Genomic DNA, 23,989 nt, shown 5'->3' on the forward strand with positions numbered 1-23,989 from the left:
AAGGGAGCCTCTACTGCGCCTACCTCTTGCCAGGGTTTGGGGGAAACCTCTACGATTCTTACGCACTGTGCCACAGGCCACGGTCTCAAAGCAAAATAGAGTTTTAAATGCTTGTGTAATAGTTGTCAACCCATAGCCTGTATCCCTTATTTAACAAGGGAAGGATTAGGTCCCATACTATCTTGCCATATGTACCCACAGAATCAGGGCATCCTGGTGGGTCAAGATGGCTATCCTTCCCCTGATTAATATGAAACGCCCATGTATTTCCAGATTTTGATTCACACAATTTATAAATTTTTACCCTGTATCAGGACTGTTTAGAAGGGATATACTGTTTAAAAAGTAATCTACCTTAAATTTCATTAAGGACTCATCTATACAAATATTTTCTTCAGGGACATAATTTTGGGAGAATTTGTCTGACAGGAGTTCAATTAGGGGGCGAATTTTGTACAGCCTGTCAAACAATGGGTCGTTTCTTGGGGGGCACAGTGTGTTGTAGTTGAAGTTGAAGTGGAGGAAACGCAGCAACTGCTCATAGCGATCCCTCTTCATAACCCCAGGGAAAAGAGGGGTTGCCAGGATGGGGTGCTTGTACCAGTAGGACCTGATACTCGGCTTTTTGACAATGCCCATAACAAGAGTGAGGGCCCAAAATTTGCGCATTTCTGCGAGATCCGTGGGGTGCCATCTGGCATTGGGCTTGCTGAGCGTCCTCTTGTTGGTGGTGGTGGGGCACCATCAGTAGAGGAGTCAGTCATAGCCTCAATGTCAGAGGCAGTGATAGTGTCACTGTCTTGCAGAGTGTCACTATCACTGCCTGCCAGAATGGCGTACGCCTCCTCGGCCGAGTAGCTAGGGGGGACTATTCAATAATTAATCAAAAAAAATCTAAGGGGGAAATTACTAAATTCCTACCTGCCTAACACCCTACTACCCACCCTCAAAAACCCACAAAAAATAAAATAAATGTACTGATTGCAGTTTAGGCTGCTGCGACCAGTACAGAAAGGGTTCATTTTTATTTTATTTTTTTTGTTTTTTTAATAAAAATAACCCCCCAAAAAGTCAGCCTGATTAGAGAGCCCTCTGATCACAGTGATCACTGGTACAATACTGTACAGTAGCAATACTGTACAGTACAGTGATCACGGCAGCGGGGAAAGGATTATGGGAGATTTGGGTTGCTGCGGCTGACAAAGGGTCAAAAAATAATTCAAAAAAATGTTTTGACCCTAAAAAAAAACAAAACAATTATAGTACAAATGTACTAAAATCCCTAAACAGGCTGATCACAGTGTTAAATGCTGTGACCAGCACTGGAAGGGTTAATTTAAAATTTTTTTATTTTTTTTACTTTTTCTTTATTTTTCACAATTCTCTCTCCTACAGGGCTCTCCAGCAACGATCTGTCTGCTTCTCTCTCTCAGATCGAAGTGAGGTGAGGAGAGGGGCAGAGACAATGTGTCAGCCAGTGATTTAAAATCATTGGCTGACACATTGTAACAGTGATCGCAGTGACTGGCTGTCACTGCGATCACAAACTGCAGATCACCACGGATTGGCCACAGGGGACCTGCCTGGGTTGCCAGGCCGGTCCCACAACCGTAATCTGCAGTTTGGGAGGGATCGGGGACACGTGGGTGGGCTTAAATGCCGCGACGTGCTATGCCGCCGTGAAGGTGTTTAAGCCCATTAACGGGACGGCATAGCACGCCGTAACGGCGTGAACGGGTTAATTAAAAAGTAAAATAAGACATGTCCACAATCAGAACTTGTGAATAAATGGCACTAGCTGACCAGAAACTATTATAAAAATACTTTTCCATTTACTTAATGCTCTTTTTCTTTTACAATTAAGCTTGTGTATAACAATATAGAGTATCAGAAAAAGTCACATCCAATATTTTTCCCTGTGTCCTTTTTTAAAAAAATGTTTTTTATTTATTTATTTTTCCTTTTTTATATACCCCTTCCTGGTCAAATTTACATTTATATTACTGTCTAACTGAAATGTTGAACTTTGTTATACTATATTTATTTATTTATAAAATATTTTACCAGGATGGATACATTGAGATTTCTCTTGTTTTCAAGTATGTCCTGGGTCCACAAAACATTGCATTGTTACAATAGGATACAATACTACAAAAATACAATATACAAACTATTAATAAATATACACACATATATAAATTCAACACAAAACAGGCAATACATTTAATCAACCATGACAGGTGCATTCTGTGCTGAGGTATATGGCCATAGATTTCTTAAAAGATTATAGATTGAATGAACATTTGACTGTGTCCCTGAGATTATTCCGTAATTGCGGTGCCTTGTAGGAAAAGGAGGATTGAGCCACTTAATTTTGTATTGCGGTATGCTTAATATCGTGCTAGTACTGGATCGGAGGTTATAGGAGGTGGGAACAGCCGGGGAGAGCATTCTAGTCAGGTAGGGTGGGAGCTTCCCAGAAATGCTCTTATGCAGAAGGCTGGAAAGATGAAGAGTGTGTCCGGATTCCAGCGACAGCCAGTTTAGCTCTTTTAACATGTCACAGTGGTGGGTAAAGAAATTACATTCTAGTACAAAGTGTCATAACAAATTATATAATGTATTAAGTTATTAAGGTGGGTTTGCGGTGCGGGTGCATACACTACATCCCCATAATAAACGACCGTATGTTACATGTTTGTAGAGGTGGCTATATCTTTATTGGGTTATTATGACAATTGTTATGTTTTATGGTCATTTATGCAACCTGAGTCCCCTTATCTGTATGTTATATATTTGACTTGGAGTGAGGTATTACTTTCCCCTTTCCCATTAAATACAAAAACTATTTAATTAAAAAAAATATATTTAAAAATAAAGTCATATCCCTCTATTAAAGGGCAATGCAGAATAATAACATGGGCACATTATCTGCGAAAGCATAAAAAAGACAGCTGAACAAACACATTGCGTAAGTAAATCAAACGACCTCAGTCACGAAAAGGTTAATGTCCCATTAGTCATTTTTTTTTTCTCTCTCTCCCTTTGGTGGCGCTCTTTCTCACAATCCACCCAAACTGCTAAGTTTGAGAACGGCAATATTTATATTCATGAGCTGGAATGAATATGTAGCAGAAGTGGGTGTGTTGGATCTGCGTAAGTGGAGAGGAATGTCTTTGCTTTGAGCTTTGACCAGACCAACTCGTACAAACTTTGCTGCACACCAGCAAGTGAGAGCGGCAGGTAATACAGGTGTCAGGTAAGAAAGGACAGAGTGTTACAAAGCATGAACTTTTTCTGTGCTATTAGCCTTTTTGCTCTGGAATCTCCTGACCAGGTTGTAAACATTTGTATATTGTCGAGGTGTGGACAAGAATGCTACAATATGCTTGTTGTTACACCCCTAGTTCTGCAAAGAGTTCTTTGGCTAATTAGTGACTTTGTATGTACTCAGTATATATATGTGCTTTTCACATTTCTAAGGATTATTTTTTTTAATCTTTTTTGGAAATCACTGTTTATTTCGTGTTTCTCAAGTATGTATATGTAAGAGTGTTAACGTTTAATTTCTCTGCACAAAGCATTGTAAAAGTCGTTCTGCTCATATCAATATTGGTTTATGTGCTTGTCCTTTGTATGCTTGTTAATATGAGTGTTATTAAAAGTTAGTGTCTGGAGGAGTGAGAACGGGTGTGTCTCAGTGCCTGTCACAGTTTCTGCTTGGCATGTGATCCTTATTGCTCAATTTCTGGCTCTCCTTATATTCCCCTAGAGGATTTCTTTTGTACTTTGGAACATTGTATCATGCACAAATCATGACAGAGAGAAAAACACACACCCTGTGTACAAGAAACGTGGACACATGCCAATACTGTAACTCAAATATAAAAAATACGTTTATTTCACAACAGCAGTGTGCAAACAAGTTAAATTAAAAGACATACATAATTTATGTTATGCAATTTTGTTTTTAATGTGGTGCTTAAACGCATGTTAAAGTGAACTATTCGTGCAATCATTGATACATATTAGGGATGTTCCTTTAACTGTAACGTTTGGGTTGGAAGACTTAATGACTGCTGGAAAACATATTTTTTCCAGATGTTTGCTGCTGCATTTTATTGTGTGTGTTAGCTTGTAATGCCATGCAGTATTTTCTTGTTGAGCCGTAAGGGGACCAGAGCAAGTAAAATGAGGTAAACAGAACTTTTAAGGGAGGAAAAGTAGTTTAAAGAATCTTTGGGAATATCAGAACATGAGATGACACGCTTATGACTAATGGAACAAAGCAAAACAAGTATTACTTTTGGGTTCGAGGTAGGGAACAAATAATATATGTAAATAATGTGACAAAGAATATCTCCATATTTGACAAATATAGTGCACGTTTGCATTTATTACATCCTCTGTTGTAACAACCTCACAAGAGTCCTTGATAAGACATATGATTACTTACGTGGAAATATAGAGACATTTAGTGGTATTAAAGCACGTATATATTACATAGGCTATTGAATAATAACAAATAAGACAAAACCTCATAATCGGAATACAGAAACCTTGAGGAATGAAAAGGCAATAACTGTATTACTCTTTGTGAGGTATATGAAAGAAATACATTGAATAACTTTAGAAACATATTATACATTTTACAAACTAAAATAAACCATGCTGGCCTAGCCAGCTACTCACTTCATAAGCTAAAGGAACACAAAAGTTACCTAAACAACTTAGCTTAATGAAGCAGTTTTTGTGTATAGATCATGCTTCTCAGGTTTCACTGCTCAATTCTCTGCCATTTAGGAGTAAAATCACTTTGTTTCTGTTTATGCAGCCCTTGTCACACCTCCCCTGGCTATGATTGACAGAGCCTGCATGGAAAAAAAAAACTGGTTTCACTTTTAATCAGATGTAATTTACCTTAAACAATTGTATCTCTTTCTCTGTAAATTGAACTTTAACAGGGTCTAGCAAACTATTAAAGGACCACTATAGTGCCAGGAAAACATAATTGTTTTCCTGGCACTATAGGGTCTCTAGGTCCCCCCCACCCTTAGGGCCCCCCTCTTGCCGGGCTCTAGGGTGAGGAAGAGGTTAACTCACTTTTTCTCCACCGCCGGGCTCCTTCGGCGGTGAGGACTCTCATCAACGCACTAGATGCACCTCAATTTGTCCTTTTAAAAAGTCTACATATAGAATGCATGTAAGCCGTAATTATGTATAACTAGGATCAACACAACTCCCATCTAAAACCAACTTCTTTCTCTTGCAGCATAAGAGTCTTTACATTTTCACCAAAATCATGTCATTGTCGAGCGGTGAGATTGACAGTCATCATTCTGACCAGGAGCTGGAGAAAACAGGTATAGTGAGATATAGAAATAGGAGAGTACAGAGTGCAATTGTGTTCATGGACAGAAATTTGGCAAACATTATCGCTAATAAGTGCACAAGGTGTTTAAAAAATGAGAAGGTTTTCCAGGAATATTGTTTAATACATATTTGGTCTGGAAGCAAGTTAGGAGAGTGGCATTTGGAAATATGGGAACTTGCCTAATATAAACCCTCTTAAAGGATAACTATAGTGTCAGGAAAACAAACTCGTTTTTCTGGCACTATGTATTCCTTAGGTCCCCCCCCACCCTCAGGGCCCCCCTCCTGCTGGGCTGAAGGGGTTAAAACCCCTTTAGCCACTTACCACTGGGCTCCCTCGGTGCTGGTAATCTCTCCTCCCCCTCCGACGTCAGCTCCCGAGTGGAGCCGAATGCGCGGCCAGAGCCATGTGCGCATTAAAACCGCCCATAGGAAAGCATTACTCAATATGGCCTCTCCAAAACCCAGTGGCGAGATTACTTTCGCCACACTATTGTACAGCGCTAAGGAATTTGCTGGTGCTATAGATACTAGAAGAAAAGGAAAAAGTTGAGCCGATGTATACAAATAGGGTAGAGGTAGATACTTAAGAGATTTATGGAAAAAATGGGGGTAACCCCTAATTGGGAAATTCAAATGGAAAAAATAAAAATAAATCTCTAACGGAGTATCTATCTATGTGAGAACAATCAGTGTGCTTTAAAACGTAACTTTTATTTCAGTAGATAAAATAAAAATAAATCTCTAACGGAGTATCTATCTATGTGAGAACAATCAGTGTGCTTTAAAACTTAACTTTTATTTCAGTAGATAAAATAAAAATAAATCTCTAACGGAGTATCTATCTATGTGAGAACAATCAGTGTGCTTTAAAACGTAACTTTTATTTCAGTAGATAAAATAGGTGCAGGGGCGGAGCCTAACTGCAGGAGCGAGCGGCCGCATTAAACGAGAGCTCCGGGCTACAAGCGGAAAAATAGGGGGAAAACACCCACTCAATAGACCCCCAAACGTAAGCCAAGGCCCCCTGTGTGTGCTCGACAACATGGGCCGAAAAACAAGAAAAATAATCATGGACAAACCGTCCTCGGGGCTTACCATCGGGGATATGTGGAGACAGGCACGAGGCCCAAGCGGGTCCAATATGGCGGCGCTCCACGGAGGCTGCTCTGATTTCTCTGATGACCTCTCCGGAGAAGAGTATCTACCAACACCCGCAGCGGGACAACCCCCACAGCAGCACAAACCCAACCCGGACTCAGCTCCGGTAACTGCAGCGGTCTTAAAACAACTACTCACTGATCTACAAACGACACTGCAAAAATACATCACAGCGGTACGGGGAGACCTGAAGGGCCTGACGACCCACATGGGCACCCTCGAAAAGGCATCCACAACCAACACCAAAGATATTGGGGAACTTCAGCAGGCTGTAAGCGACCTGCAAACACAACAGCGAAGCCACGAACACCGCCTTGCAGAATATGAGGACGCTAGGCGGAGAACCAACCTGAAGGTACGAGGGGTTTCGGAAGCAATACCCGATACAGAGCTCCCACAGATAGTTGAACGACTGCTCACCAACATACTGGCACCCTTGCACGTTAACAGCATTAGCCCTGAACGCATCTTCAGGATCCCCAAACCACCAAGAGCGCCGACCACGGCCACCAGAGACTTAATTGCTACCTTTCACAACATTCAGGACAAAACGACAGTCCTCAAAGCCCTTAGGGGTAAAACGCCCCTTCAATTCGACAACATGACACTAAACTTCTTTACTGACCTCTCGAACGAGACCCTGGCATGGCGGCGCTCCTTCCGGCCGCTCACCGCACTACTCCGAAGGCATGACCTTCAATACCGTTGGCGGCCTTCCCACACGCTCGCAGTCCGCCAGGGAATGGAATCCCACAAGATACAGGACCCAGCCGACTCGGCGCAGCTACTGCAGGCCTTGGGCCTACCACCGGACTCCCTCACCCAGATGGGCCAACAAGGTATCAACTCGCCACCGCACTCCTGGGACCCGACGAGAACTGTCCCATTCATACCTCAGGGACTAATACCCGACCCATACTTAGCGGTCACTACATAAACAGAGACTGGCGACCATAAAACCAGTCGCACAACCCGGCAGGAGAGCTCCCACTAGGCTCCTGTTAAGCCACATCGTTTTACTATGATTTAATATGTTAATTAATGTTTTCAAATGTTGCAACTCTTTCTAGGATGTTCTGGTTCCCGATGGGGGGGCGTTACTTATCTTCGCCACAGATATTGAACTCACAGGGACATTTACAGCTTGCATTTACTGATAATTTTACTAGCATATGTGTGTTGCTTGTAACATAGTACCCTGGTACCCCAGACTTAGACGTCACTCCCTAGGCCAATGTGCCATATCTGTTATGGAACCGACTCATTTAAGATTGCGCGCCACTTATCTACTGAACGTCTCATGCAATGACGAGTTAATTTCTCCCTAGTTTTACGTTTTCTTTTATTTTAAGCTACCAGTGTTAGCCCTCAAAATACACCGCGCAGAAACAGCTTACTGTTTAGAATAACGACCAACCATAGCATGCAGATACATCATGAGCCTCGGTATAGCATGAGGTTTAAACCTATAGGCATTTGAGAAAGGTTTCCTTTCCCTCGATAAAAGCATTTCCTATATATATATCTGCATGTAATACTGTGCACGGGCTATAGGGCCGCACTGCTCAACCCACGGACCGTCTTCACTTTAAAGTGGTGCCCCAGGAGCGTCTTATGGTAAACTTGGCTGTATGGGCAAAACAAACTAACATGTTAAGGCCCTGCGCAGCACCATGGACTCCCAGCATCATGCAGCCCCACTGTTTAAATTTTTTTTTTCTATATTTTATGTTTTTTTTTGTTTTGTTTTTTTTGTCGGTTTTTTTTCCCTGCCTATAATTGCCTATATATATGCACATAGTTCTAACTGAGTAAGCATCTGTGAATTGTGAACCCCAAACAATGCTTAAATATGTATGAGCACTAACAGCCAGATCCTACCAGTCTTAGTGACACGTACTCATGTACTCACACTCTAAGTCTGACAGCCCAACTGCTGCACGGAATATACCCATTATATATATATGCATCTGAACTAGATGTTTAACTATAGGGACCCATAGCTCACTAACCGGCACGTCACCCACAGATACATAAGCCACATGAGACCCCCAAAGTCAATGTTTTTTCATTGTGACTAAAGCTGTTATAGTTAAGAGTTCTTGCAACTACAAAGATATACGCGCAGCCTAGTGGACTCACTACTAAGGTTACTGGCGCCTAAATAGATAGACTTAACCTAGTCTGCTATATTGTGGTCTTACTGTGATTGACATTGCAGAATTACTGACATAACTGACCAAGCATATTTACTCTGTGACTCTACTGTTTCTGCTGACGCACTACCGACTACCCAGTTGGGCCTCTGTATATATAGAAATGCCTCCTCAGATGCATAATCCTAAGAGCAACAACTTTTATTGTATACATACTGTGGCGAAACCAACCTCGCCACGTGTCCTTGGAGGGGGCTGATTGCCCGCCTCTTGCCTTTGGACTATGGACCAGACTTTATGGGAATGTGATACCCCAGATAGCTATACCATGGAGCCTATTCATATAATGAAAGACTATGGGAAAGACTTTAGCTCCATGGCAATTGTACTGTGTGAATAGGATCTGCGCGCTATTCGGTAGTTTTGTGCGCTCAGATCCCAGCTATCTGGGGATATGTGAAATGTCTGTGTGTTATGGATAAAAAGTAACTTTCTGTATTTTAAAGTGTTTTATGTCTTTCTGTAACCATGTGGTTAATGGAGTCTGTCTCTGTGCTGGGAGGTAATTGGATTACTTCTCCAGCACAGAGAAGGCCCCGGTCTGAGCTGGAAAGCTAGGGGTTTTAAAAGATACTTTACTAACTTTTGAACCCCTGGTCTGATCCATGCCATTTTTTAATATGTTGTTCCCCTGAATGGATTGATTGTGGATATGTAATTTTGTGTGAATGTGATGTATGGTTTTGAAGTTATAAATATTGTGTAAAAAGTATATTTTAAACTGTATGCATAATGGGATTATGTGTCACACTAAGGGGAGGGGATGTGTGGGAGGTAACATCTATGTCATTGGTTATTGTATGCCTCCCCCTGGGTGTGGCCTGTAAGTGTACAATTGTAATAAAAGCCAGGCTGGATGTGCCAGTCCAGAGTTCCTGTTTTACCCTCAAAGTGAAGTGTCGTCTCATTATTGGGGGAGGATTTATTGTATGCTGTTCCAGTTTGACTGCTAGGAGTGCAAACCTATTCGTATGGTTCCTATTCAACTGTCTACAGCATTCAGAGGCTTGAGAGGATTCCTATGCTTCTCTGATTCGGTGATTGTGGTGTCGGCTAGAGTGCTTGGAGTCCTCAGGAAACACTAGGAGCATCCTTTAACGGAGGTACCCAGTCGGGGTGCCAGGCGATCCGTTACACATACCTAGTCTAGCATGTTAGTGTGTTTGCTACTTACTTTTAACTACCAAGGTTGTCTTGCTCGAATACTTCGTATTATAGCATGTTTATTAATCGCTACCAATCGATGATACCGCAGAACTTGTTAATTCCACAATATAAAAAATTTGCTGTTTTGAAATGCCGCAATGTACAATGCTACGACTATGCTGGCAGCAGCTGTTGTGGCTCTGCATGCTTACTGTTATTCCAAGCACAAATAAAATAAAGAATATAAAAAAAAAAAATAGGTGCAATAAATGTACCAAAAAAAAGAAAAAGTATAAATAAAATATGTAACCGATAGGTCTCCACTGTATGTTGGGCAAAAAGGTACCAAATACTCACATAGTAAATTATATAAAAATAAGTAAGTTATACGGGAGCGCTAAGTACATAAAAAACAGCTCTATAGGGGCAAAATTAGAGCTATTTATAAATACCGTATATACTCGAGTATAAGCCGAGTTTTTCAGCCCATTTTTTGGGCTGAAAAACCCCAACTCGGCTTATACTCGAGTCAGAGTCTGTATTATGGCAATTTGCATTGCCATAATACAGACTGGGGGGAGAGGGGGGCTGGCAGAGCTGTACTTACCTTTCCTGCAGCTCCTGTCAGCTCTCTCCTCCTCCGCCGGTCCGTTCAGCACCTCGGTCAGCTCCCAGTGTAAATCTCGCGAGAGCCGCGGCTCTCGCGAGATTTACACTGGGAGCTGACAGAAGAGCAGAACGGACGGCGCAGAGGAGGAGAGAGCTGACAGGAGCTGCAGGAAAGGTAAGTACAGCTCTGCCAGCCCCCCTCTCCCCCCCACTGAACTGCCACTGGACCACCAGGGAAGGAGAGCCCCCCTCCCTGCCATATATCAAGCAGGGAGGGGGGACGAAAAAAAAAATAAAATAAGAAATAAAATAATAAAAAAAAAATTAATAATAAAAAAAAAGGGGTATAAGGACCACTATGGGAGGGGGGGGGGTATAAGGACCACTATGGGAGGGAGGGGGTGGGTTAAGGACCACTATGGGAGGGAGGGGGGTATAAGGACCACTATGGGAGGGAGGGGGGGGATAAGGACCACTATGGGAGGGAGGGGGGGGATAAGGACCACTATGGGAGGGAGGGGGGGTATAAGGACCACTATGGGAGGGAGGGGGGGGTAAGGACCACTATGGGAGGGAGGGGGGGGGATAAGGACCACTATGGGAGGGAGGGGGGGGGATAAGGACCACTATGGGAGGGAGGGGGGGGGATAAGGACCACTATGGGAGGGAGGGGGGGGATAAGGACCACTATGGGAGGGAGGGGGGGGATAAGGACCACTATGGGAGGGAGGGGGGGTATAAGGACCACTATGGGAGGGAGGGGGGGTATAAGGACCACTATGGGAGGGAGGGGGGGTATAAGGACCACTATGGGAGGGAGGGGGGTATAAGGACCACTATGGGAGGGATGGGGGGGATAAGGAACACTATGGGAGGGAGAAGGGGGATAAGGACCACTATGAGAGGGAGGGGGTGGGATAAGGACCACTATGGGAGGGGAGGGGGAAGTAAGGACCACTAGGGGAGGGGAGGGTAAGGACCACTAGGGGAGGGGAGGGTAAGGACCACTGGGGGAGGGGAGGGTAAGGACCACTGGGGGGGGGAGTGAAGGAACACGGGGGTGGGGAGGTAAGGACCACTGAGGGAGGAGGAGGGGAAGTCAGGACATATGGGGGGGAGGGGGCGGCAAATTTTTTTTTGCCTACGGCGGCAAATATCCTTGCACCGGCCCTGCACACACTGCATTCACACACTGCATTCATGCACACACACACTGCATTCATGCACACACACACTGCACTCATACACTCACTGCACTCATACACACACGCTGCACTCACACACACACGCTGCACTCACACACACACACACACATACGCACACACTGCATTCATTATACACACACTGTAAATAAATATTCAATTAATATATTTTTTTTAGGATCTAATTTTATTTAGAAATTTACCAGTAGCTGCTGCATTTCCCACCCTAGTCTTATACTCGAGTCAATAAGTTTTCCCAGTTTTTTGGGATAAAATTAGGGGCCTCGGCTTATATTCGGGTCGGCTTATACTCGAGTATATACGGTAAGTGTTCCCTTCACCACATACAAGGTATCCAAAGTATGTTATTAAGAAGTGGAGCGATATAGAACAATAACGAGCCCATCTCCCACATGCATCAAAGCTTATAAAAGGGAAAAATATACTTATATTCCACACTGGATGATACCCCAATTCATATATGGCATGCAAAAGTAAAAGAAATAATAGTACAGATCTGTATGGATTGCTTGCACTCTTTAAATAGTGCTGATTATCACTAGTGATGTCGCGAACATAACATTTTCGGTTCGCGAACGGCGAACGCGAACTTCCGCAAACGTTCGCGAACCGGGCGAACCGCCATAGACTTCAATGGGCAGGCGAATTTTAAAACCCACAGGGACTCTTTCTGGCCACAATAGTGATGGAAAAGTTGTTTCAAGGGGACTAACACCTGGACTGTAGCATGCCGGAGGGGGATCCATGGCAAAACTCCCATGGAAAATTACACAGTTGATGCAGAGTCTGGTTTTAATCTATAAAGGGCATAAATCACCTAACATTCCTAAATCACAATGGATATGGATTGACACCTGACATATGACATATTGACACCTTGACATATGGATTGACACCTGTCCTCAGAGACCCTGATACACACTGACACAGAGCAGAATAGGGACTGTTCCCCCTACATAGGGTCACTTGGCAGATATGGATTGACACCTGTCCTCAGGGACCCTGATTCACACTGACACAGAGCAGAATAGGGAATATTAAATACTAAATGCTAAACATTGTTATACAGGGGATATTCAGTAAATACGGATAAGGGGGGGGGACCTACTGTCCTCCCCCCCAGCCCCCACCCCTGCGTGGGGTGGGGGCCATAAATCACAATGGGGGGGGACCTACTGTCCTCCCACCCGACCCACCCGTGAGCGGTGGGTGGGGGCCATAAAAATAATGAGGGGGGGGACCTACTGTATGATGTTGTATCGATCAGGTAGTGTAAGGGTTACGCCCGCTTCACAGTGACAGACCAAACTCCCCGTTTCACGCACCGCAAACAACTGCAAATAGTCCATTTGCACAACCGAAAACTCCCCATTTGCTCAAGGTTAGATACCAAGCTAGCCATGTCCGTTCCTTGTCCTCACTGATGTCATTGAAGTTCTCTTCCTCCACCCAGCCACGTACAACACCAAGGGTCCCCGAAAGGTGACAACAAGCCCCCTGGGACGCCTGCTGTGTTTGGTCTTCCACCTCCTCAAAGCCACCTTCCTCCTCTGACTCCTCTTCTTCAGACTCCTCTCTCTGCGTTGACCTCTCTCTGCGTTATTATAAGGTGTGTTAAGTACTACTATTCTTATCAGTTTAATCCCTGTTACGAGTAGAGGACTATTTCCTTGTTTCGCCAAACCCCTTCAAAGATGGAAAAAGCGGTATGAGTGGAAGAAACGAGGAACTGTGGTCAAGTGGTGGTGCCAGGCCCACCGAGGGCTTGTACCCAGGTATGCTAATAAACTGAAAAAAGAAAAAATCTCCCAAGAAGGAGATCTAAAACTGGCATAGGAAAAGGTTGGACAACTATAATAAAGTGATACCTACAAATCCTAGTGAGCATAGGTGTATAATAGAGGGTGAAAGGGAAAGCAGAGTAATGCTTCAATACCGTGGTTAGTACCCTTTGTTAAAGTAAATTGAGTAATGGACAAAAGTCTTTATTGTATCATTTATAAATAACAAAGGGATACTATACTCATTCCCCTATAGTGGCTAATTGTGTAATAATGGTAATACTATTACCTATTATATAATATTGCCAGGGGCAAGGAAATTCCCTCTAAATAGATGGGTATAGGCAGAGAGTATGGAGACCAGAGTGATGCTGTCATAAAAAAAAAATTTACTTAACAAAAATAAAGCCAAAATGGATAAGCCATGTGTGAAAAACTAAGTACAGCTTATGATTCATTAGCTTGTATAACCACCTTTAGCAGCAATAACTTAAAGCAAACATTTTCTGTACGACTTTATCAGTCTCCCACATAGTTTAGGAGGAATTTTGTCCCACTGTTCTTTACAACGTTGCTCTAGTTCATTGAGGCTTGCTGGCATTTGTTTATGCATAACTCTCCCGCCACAGCAATTCAATCAGGTTGAGGTCTGGACTTTGACTGCGCCATTGCAACACCTTGATTCTGTGTTTTTTTTTCAGCTATTGTGCTGTAGATTTGCTGGTGTGCTTGGGGATCATTGTTTGATGCATGACTCAATTTTAGCCAAACTATGACAAGGTGTAATTTGTCATGTGTTGTTGTTCATCTGAGGTTGTATTTACCTAATTTTAAGATCTGCTAAGGAACAGTTGACTGTTATAATGTCCTGACATGTAAAACCATATGTGGAGGTCACCCCTTGTGATGAGGGGCCTTAAACGCCAGAGATGTCCTTCTCCCCTAGTGAGTAGCGCAGCAGTAATCTCAAAGAAATCTCCAAGCAGACCATGAATCCTGTATAGCTGTGTGTTGAGGGTAAAGTGAGCGTAAAGTGAACTGATTTTAATGGTGCCACACTCGGCCTTTTATGACAATCCAGGGAACTCCCACCTGGACCTAATGGAAGACTGTTTTACAAAGTCACAGACCAATAACAACAGTGTTACAATACATGACACTCCCACACATAGCATACAATCCCTTCTGCCTGGGAGATAATTGAGTCAAGTACTGTATCAACTCAATTATCTCCAGGCGAAAAAGGACACCATTTACAGGCAACCCAAAAGTACCCCAAAAACTCACATAAACTCTATAAAAAGTATATCCCCTGATAGCCCCGATCTGGGTAAGCAACATATCCAAAAATCACCCAAATCGGTCCAGGGGTTCAGGATTTTCATGGAAGTTTTCTTTTGACCGACCGCACACGAGGCTCCTGCCCAAAATAGTTCCATAGATTCAGGTTGTGCGGTCGATCTCTTTCGGGAACTTAAAATACGAAAATAATACCAACAGTAACAGTTCGTGGGACTGCTAGTCGTGTGCCCCTTGTTCGGGAGTTTGGTTTCACCAAACGCCGCCTTCGTCTGATGAATATGCACGAACGTAGGTAAGTATGGAAGTCTCAGTGGAGTTTGGGTCGTTGAGTGTGTGATAATAGTTCCAAGCACTCGACGACCAAACACAGCTGGAAGCGTTTGCCAAAACAATATGGCCGCTGCCTCGTGTTCGCCCAATACGAACTGCGGCCACCCAGCCTACCACTTAGAATGTTCAAGTGTTTGCAGTTTGTATAAGTGTTAATGAGGTCAAGTGGGTCAACTAGCAGGACACGACTGTTCTGGGTGGTCCTGGGGTTCGGTATTTTATTCAATATGCAAATCAGAATGGGAAATCTTGTTCGGTTAGATTGGTATACCGATCAAGTCAAGAAAAATTGTCCTCTAGGAACAGGCGTGTCGTTTACAGCATATATTTCAAATACGGTGTACTTTATTTTTCCCATGACTGAACGCATAGAGTGTGTGCGTTAATGAGACCTTCAATCTTATAAGCCATGCCTATGTTGACTACTGGGCTCTTAACACAATCCCCATCAAAAATGTGCCCCTTAAGTTGATGTTACAGCTGTTAAACAGCATACAAAATACACTAATTTGAACCAAATATAGTGTGTATGTGTTACCTGCAACATAATAATGACTCAACATCCTCTCCACCTTTTCTTTAACACTATCATGATGGATAGATTGATAAAGGTTGTCCAAGCATTGTGCTACTGTCAGTTGCTCAGTCAGCCACACCATTCCATCTCAAAAACATAGCGCGCATCCTCCCCTATTTAACGGCAGATGCGGATAAGCTGTGGGTCCATGCTGTTGTTCTCTCTCTCCTTGACTATTGCAATAGACTTCACAGTGGTCTTACATGTTCCCAGATTGCACCGCTGCAATATATAATGAATGCGGCGGTGAGACTAATTTTCCTGTCCACTCGCACCTCCCACACCTCCCTGCTCTGTCAGTCCCTGCATTGGCTTCCAGTTAGATATAGGGCTCAATTTAGAATTCTGGTGCTTGCTTACAAGTCCCTACATAATGCTGCTCCAACCTACCTATCCTCCCTAATACACAAGTATGTCCCGTCAAGGCCCCTACAAAGACCTACGTATATCCTTTGTCCGTACTCCCACCTATAATGCTCGCCTCCAAGATTTCTCCAGGGCTGCACCTCCTTTGTGGAACTCCCTTCCTTTCTCCGTAAGACTTTCACCCAGTCTCCACTCATTCAAAAAATCATTGAAAACTCACTTCTTCAAGAAAGCATGTCAATTAAACTGTTAACAGGTTTTTTATTCCCCCCCCCCCCCCCTCCCATGACTTATCTCTGGCAACTATCACATTTACCTACTAAGCCCTCAGTGAATACTTTTCTAACAACCTACTTCATACACCTACATTTACTCTTTGTGTCACTATACCCCACTCCCTCTAGAATGTAAGCTCATTGAGTAGGGCCCTCCACCTCACTGTTCCTGTACGTCCAGTTGTCTGGTTACAATTACATGTCTGTTAGTCCACCCATTGTGCAGCGCTACGGAATCTGATGACGCTATATAAATAATAAAATAATAATAATAATAAAGTGTTCAATACGTTTACAAACTTCCAAACGTTATCATCTTCAATTAGAAAAATCTGGAGTTTAGCAATTAGACCCTAGAGTGGTATTTCTACTGCTTTACCACTCATCTCCAAGATGCCTAGTTGTAACTACTACCATACTGACAGTTCTCCCTCCCTTACTCCAGTTCCCTTCATTTGACCTTTATGGCCTTCAACCTGCTGGACCTTGCAGAGGGCATTGCTGAAGTGACCTCTGAATGGACCTAGTGCCTGTGCACAGCACAGGTGGATCTAATGATAAAATTAGGAAATGTATTCAGTTCAAGGTTATTAGCGTGTGGAAGGCCTCCTACCCTGAATAAAATCACCAGAAAGACACTCCAGTGGTTTCTAGGGCTTAACCCCTATGTACAAATAAAGAAAAGGTAATAATATCCACATGCACCTTCGACCCCTGACGAAGGTGCACACGCTGTGCACCGAAACGCACATCGGGCAACTTTTGATTTTCACAGGGCACTTTTACATGCACTCACGCTAATTTTATCCATCATGCACATTTTAAGCATGATATAATGGATTTATGAGTTATTACTTTCTCTTTCACATTCTATTTCCAATCTCTGACTATTTACCGTATATACTCGAGTATAAGACGAGTTTTTCAGCACATTTTTTGTGCTGAAAAACACTCACTCGTCTTATACTCGAGTCAGTTGTCTGTATTATGGCAATTTGCATTGCCATAATACAGACAAGGACCGGGGGCTATCAGGAAGCTGTAACTTACCTTCACCGCAGCTCCTGTCAGCTCCCTTCTCTCTCCTCCGTCCGTGCAGCTCCCAGGTCAGCTTCCTCTGCAACTCTCGCGAGAGCCGCGGGGTCAGAGCATTGCCACGGGTTACCGTGGCAACGCTCCGCGCGGCCGCGAGAGTTGCAGAGGAAGCTGACCTGGGAGCTGCACGGACGGAGGAGAGAGAAGGGAGTGACAGGAGCTGCTGTGAAGGTAAGTAACAGCTTCCTGACAGCCCCCTCCTACAGCCCATCCACTGGACCACCAGGGAGTGAGAGCCCCCCTCCCTGGCCAGCTAACAAGCAGGGAGGGAGGACGAAAAAATAAATTAAAAAAATAACAATAAAATAAAAAATAATAACAACATTAAAATGTTATATATTATAATAATAATAATTAAATAATAATTAATAAAATGCCCACCCCCACCAATGCTCTGCACTCACACACACACACTGCATTCATACACACACTGCATTCATACACACACTCATACACACACTGCATTCATACACACACTGCACTCATACATACACACACTGCACTCATACACACACACTGCACTGCATTCATTATATACACACACTGCACTCCATTCATTATACACACACTGCATTCATTATACACACACTGCACTCATACACACACACTGCACTCATACACACACACTGCACTCATACACACACACTGCACTCATACACACACACTGCACTCATATACACACACACTGCACTCCATTCATTATATACACACTGCATTCATGCACACTGCACTCATACACACACTGCGAACACACACATCATTCATACACACACAGCATTCATACACACACACACTGCATTCATTATATACACACACTGTAAATAAATATTCAGTTAATATAATTTTTTTAGGATCTAATTTTATTTAGGAATTTACCAGTAGCTGCTGCATTTTCCACCCTAGTCTTATACTCGAGTCAATAAGTTTTCCCAGTTTTTTGGGGTAAAATTAGGGGCCTCGGCTTATATTCGGGTCGGCTTATACTCGAGTATATACGGTAGTTAGGTTACCAGGGAGAGAGGCTTCTCTTTTATCCATGCTTTATTTTTCAGTACTACAGGTGATTTCTACTATAATTGAACCTTGTTTTGCTTGAATTCATACATTGATGCTAGCAATCATAACTTATGAAGACATGTATAGACTCATGAGCTCACGTCTGAATTAAGTGGCAGGTGACTATTTACTGATTCCATTTATTTGAGTGTTACTGACTCCACATATTGGAGTGAATACTTGTAATAGTAAGTACTGAAAACCTAATCTCACTAAGATCTTTCTAACAAGTACAGCATTCTGGACTATTCACTAACACAAGACTCTTTTTAGGATACCCCCAACTTGTGGCCAGCATTAATAAAGCCTGTTAATTAGGGGGCACCCTTGAGTCAGGATTTCCTAGTCAGAGAAAAGCTAAGTAGCTTTAGATTTAATAGACTTTCTCAGCAACTCTACTTTTGGTTAAGTGATTATTATAACATTGTTTACTATTTTCCAGTGCATATCCACACTTAAGATCAAATTTTTTTTTTTTTTTTGCATGTGGATAGTATTACTTTTTTGGATCTAATGATACACTCGTGCTGTGCTGCTCAAGTATAGTTCCCTAGTGTTCCCATATGCAGGACACCAGGGAACTAAATCTAGATCAGGACTGTCTGTAATGGACCGTTTCGCTCACAAGCGGATAAAACCCGTTTAGGCGATAATCCCCTTCCAGATAGACCAGCAGCTACTGTAATCACCAATCTCCCGAACTGCAAACTGCACAAATTCACCAACTCCCGAACAAGAGACACACGAACACTGGAAGCAGCCGAACAGGAAAAGCCATACGAACAGCTTACACTCCTGGCAATCGGCATACAATCAAATTCCCCCCAAGAATGAGACGACACTTCACTTTGAGGGTTAAACAGGAACTCACTGTGCTGGCACACCCATCCTGGTTTTTATTACGGTCTTGCACATACAGGACCGCCCACAGGGAGGTATAAAATAACCAATAAAATAACAGTTACAACCCACAGTAAAGTCCTTCCCTCTGCCTGTGATACAATTATCTTACACAATGGGAAATTTAATTATCACAGGCAGAGAAATACTGTTTGTACAAATATTCTATAACTTTAAAACTATACATCACATTCACATAAAAATTACATATTCACAATCAATCCATTCAGAGGAACAACATATTAAAAAATGCCACGAATCAGACCAGGGGTTCAAAAGTTAGCAAAAGTATTTTTAAAACCCACTGCCAGCATGGCTTTCCGGCCCAAACCAGTTTCACAAGAGTCTGGCAGTGTCCCTGGGAAAACACCCTGCTGGAGAACAATGGATCCGGGGGAGGGAAAGAGAAAGTGTCCAAAAAGTTTCAGTATGTCCATACACTGTTTCTAAAAAGTACAAATTTACCAGGGGTCATAGTCACAGGGCAGGAGGCGGGCAAGCAGCCCCCTCCAAAAGCTCATGGCAAACTCTACAATTCTCCCCTTTTCCAAACAGACTAACAGGGTATGTGACCTCCTGACGGTCAGTGCCCTGGTTAGTCCAGCAACCCACCCACGAAGCACAAACAGTAGTACAGCCCACCCACAATAAATGGTTACTCCACCTGGATAACGTGGAAACTTGTCCCTGTCCAGGTGCCTCACCACGGCTGTGCGGGAAACTGGTAGGCTGCCTTGGTGGGTTGCTGAGTGGGCAGAGACCAGTGGTACTCTGCCCTGGTGCCAGTGTCTCCCCTCTGGATACACCGCTCTGTGGCTGGGGGACAGGACCGACCGTCCCTACCCCTTGTGCTGTAAGTGCAGAGACTACGGTCCCATCTGCACGGTTGTGGGGTTTAACATCTCCCCTTGGAGGGTTAGGCTGCCGCTGGGGAGAAGGGGTAACCAGCTCCTCTCCCTGAATCGTAGATTGCCACTGGAGAGAGGGGGTAATACGCTCCTCTCCCGGACACTCTCTCTGCTGGTGGAGAGGGGGACCAACTGTCTCCCCTTTCAATATTTTGTCCTGCGGCTGGGGTGCGAGACCGACGGTCTCTGCTCCCTGCAGGACACTCTGCCGCTGGGGAGGAAGGACGACACCATCAGCTCCCTGGGGTACACACTGCCGCTGGGGAGGAAGGACGGTACCTTCAGCTCCCTGGGGTACACACTGCTGCTGGGGAGGAAGGACGGCACCTTCCGCTCCCTAGGGTACACACTGCCGCTGGGGAGGACGGACGACACCATCAGCTCCCTGGGGTACACACTGCCGCTGGGGAGGAAGGACGGCACCTTCTGCTCCCTGGGTTACACACTGTCACTGGGGAGGACGGACGACACCATCAGCTCCCTGGGGTACACACTGCCGCTGGGGAGGAAGGACGGCACCTTCTGCTCTCTGGGTTACACACTGCCGCTGGGGAGGACGGACAACACCATCAGCACCCTGGGGTACACACTGCCGCTGGGGAAGAAGGACGACACCTTCAGCTCCCTGGGATACACACTGCCGCTGGGGAGGAAGGACGGCACCTTCTGCTCCCTGGGACACACACTGCCACTGGGGAGGACGGACGACACCATCAGCTCCCTGGGGTACACACTGCCGCTGGGGAGGAAGGACGACACCTTCAGCTCCCTGTAATACACTCTGCCGCTGGGGAGGACGCACGACACCATCAGCTTCCTGGGGTAAACACTGTCGCTGGGGAGGAAGGACGGCACCTTCTGCTCCCTGGGACACACACTGCCGCTGCGGAGGACGCACGACACCATCAGCTTCCTGGGGTAAACACTGTCGCTGGGGAGGAAGGACGGCACCTTCTGCTCCCTGGGACACACACTGCCGCTGGGGAGGACGGACGACACCATCAGCTCCCTGGGTTACACACTGTTGCTGGGGAGGAAGGACTGCACCTTCGGCTCCCTGGGGGACACACTGCCGCTGGGGAGGACGGACGACACCATCAGCTCCCTGGGGTACACACTGCCGCTGGGGAGGAAGGACGGCAAACCCCCTTGCCCGCTCTGATTCCCACGGCAAATACTCTCGCACTGCTTTCTTCACAAGCTGCACTATATTCTCCGAGGGGTTGGGTCCGCATAAAGCCAGCACCGCGGTGACCTCTCTGTCATACGCCTCTTGAGTGTAGCAGGGTGCCATGCTTGCTCTGCTGAAGTTGGTTCCTTAGTAGATAGGGGCGCTGTACCGGTACTGGCGTTGCCCTCACTTTGTAAATCCAGGGGATGGTGTTACCTGTAGCTGTCCTTCTGGTTGTAGGAACGATCCCGCCGCTTGCCACCAATTGTAACGGACCGTTTCGCTAAGAAGGGGATAAAAACCGTTTAGGCGATAATCCCCTTTTCCATAGACCAGCAGCTACTGCAATCTCCTGAACTCCAAACTGTACGAATTCACCAACTCCCGAACTGCAAACACACGAACCCTGGAATCAGCAGAACAGGAAAAGCATACAATCCGCTTACACTCCTGGCAGTCAGCATACAATCCAATTCCCCCAAAGAACGAGACGACACATCGCTTTGAGGGTTAAGCAGGAACTGATTTACTCAGGGCTACCTGCCCAGTATTTATGCAGGTCTCCCACCTGGTGGACACTCCCCTAGGGGACCAAATGGAAGACTGTAACAAAGGACAGACATAAACCAATTACAGACACACAGCAGTAAAACCTTCCCACAATGCATCTTGATCTCTTCCCTCTGTCCTGGAGATAATTGGGAAGTAATTCAAATATCTCCCAGGACAGAGGCAAAACTCCATTACACACATGGGACACAAAATACAGTGAAACACCTTAAAATACACAAAGTTACCTTTTATACATAAAACACAGACATGTCACACATCCCCAGATAGCTCAGGTCTGAGTGCACATTATTAGGTGAATGGCACTCAGACCACACAAATACAGTTTAATCGCCATGGAGCCAAAGTCTTTAATCCCACGAATAGGCTCCATGGTATGGCTATCTGGGTTAACACATGTTCTCATATACAAAATACCGAATGCCGGTGTTCGGTTAAACTTGTACGAATAGGAACCAGGCGACGGACGGCTCAGCGGTGTTCGTGCAAATAAGTGTCCGTTTTTAGTTCCATAGAATCCTTGCCGAACACCGCTGGTCTTTCGCACGATTAAAATGGCAGCCGCCTCGTGGTCGGCAACCGAACAAAGACCACCCTGGATTCGTCATTTAAGCTGCGATTAACCGTAGCTTCAGGGAGGTAAATAGGAGGCACACTCCAGCTTCTGGGTGGCCCATTAACAACGCCGGCCGGCGTCCCACGGCTCTGGGGAGGTTGGTAAACGGCTGTTTGTTCGGTAGATTCCCTCTATATACAGTGTAATCATGGATCCTCTCTATATACAGAGTAACATGGCTTCCCTCTATATACAGTGTAAACATGGCTCCTCTCTATATACAGAGTAACATGGCTTCCCTCTATATACCGTAAAAACATGGCTCCCTCTATTTACAGAATAACATGGCTCCCTCTATATACAGAGTAACATGGCTTCCCTCTATATACCGTATAAACATGGCTCCCTCTATATACAGAATAACATGGCTCCCTCTATATACAGAGTAACATGGCTTCCCTCTATATACCGTGTAAACATGGCTCCCTCTATATACCGTGTAAACATGGCTCCCTCTATATACCGTGTAAATATGGCTCCTCTCTATATACAGAGTAACATGGCTCCCCTCTATACAGGGGCGTACCTGGAGCATTTGGCACCCGGATTCTTTATTTGGCACCCCCCTCTCAAACTTTGAAATGTAAAAAACAACTGCAATTTTTTTAAATGTATGTTTATGCAGTGTGTGTGTATAGTGTGTACAGTGTGTGTATATTGTGTGTATAGTGTGTGTGTGTATAGTGTGTGTATAGTGTGTGCAGTGTGTGTAGAGTGTGTGCAGTGTGTGTATAGTGTGTGCATAGGGTGTACAGTGTGTGTATAGTGTGTACAGTGTGTGTGTATATTGTGTGTATAGTGTGTGTATAGTGTGTGTAGTGTGTGTATAGTGTGTGCAGTGTGTGTATAGTGTGTATGCAGTGTGTGTATAGTGTGTGCAGTGTGTATAGTGTGTATATAGTGTGTATGCAGTGTGTATGCAGTGTTAGTATAGTGTGTATGCAGTGTGTATAGGGTGTATGCAGTGTGTGTATAGTGTGTGCAGTGTGTATAGTTAGTGCAGTGTGTGTATAGTGTATGCAGTGTGTGCAATGTGTATGCAGTGTGTGTAGAGTGTGTATAGTGTATGCAGTGTGTGTGCAGTGTGTGCAGTGTGTGCATAGTGTGTGCAGTGTATAGTGTGTATATAGTGTGTATGCAGTGTGTATGCAGTGTGTGTATAGTGTGTATGCAGTGTGTGTATAGGGTGTATGCAGTGTGTGCATAGTGTGTGCAGTGTGTGTATAGTGTATGCAATATGTGCAGTGTGTATGCAGTGTGTGTAGAGTGTGTATAGTGTATGCAGTGTGTGTGCAGTGTGTGCAGTGTGTGTAT

At 44.4% G+C, this 23,989-nt stretch overlaps 1 protein-coding gene across 1 annotated transcript in view; it reads left to right on the forward strand.

Moving 5' to 3' along the window:
- Positions 1–3,173: 3,173 nt before the first annotated feature.
- TNKS1BP1 (tankyrase 1 binding protein 1) overlaps positions 3,174–23,989 on the forward strand; it is a 160,928-nt gene continuing 140,112 nt past the window's right edge. The window contains exons 1-2 of the mRNA XM_063434935.1: positions 3,174–3,259; positions 5,273–5,363. Coding sequence (XP_063291005.1) covers positions 5,303–5,363 — 61 coding nt within the window. The 5' untranslated portion in view covers positions 3,174–3,259; positions 5,273–5,302. The remainder of the gene's footprint in view (positions 3,260–5,272; positions 5,364–23,989) is intronic.

Source organism: Pelobates fuscus, chromosome 10, assembly GCF_036172605.1.
Source record: "Pelobates fuscus isolate aPelFus1 chromosome 10, aPelFus1.pri, whole genome shotgun sequence".
Lineage (NCBI taxonomy): Eukaryota > Metazoa > Chordata > Amphibia > Anura > Pelobatidae > Pelobates > Pelobates fuscus.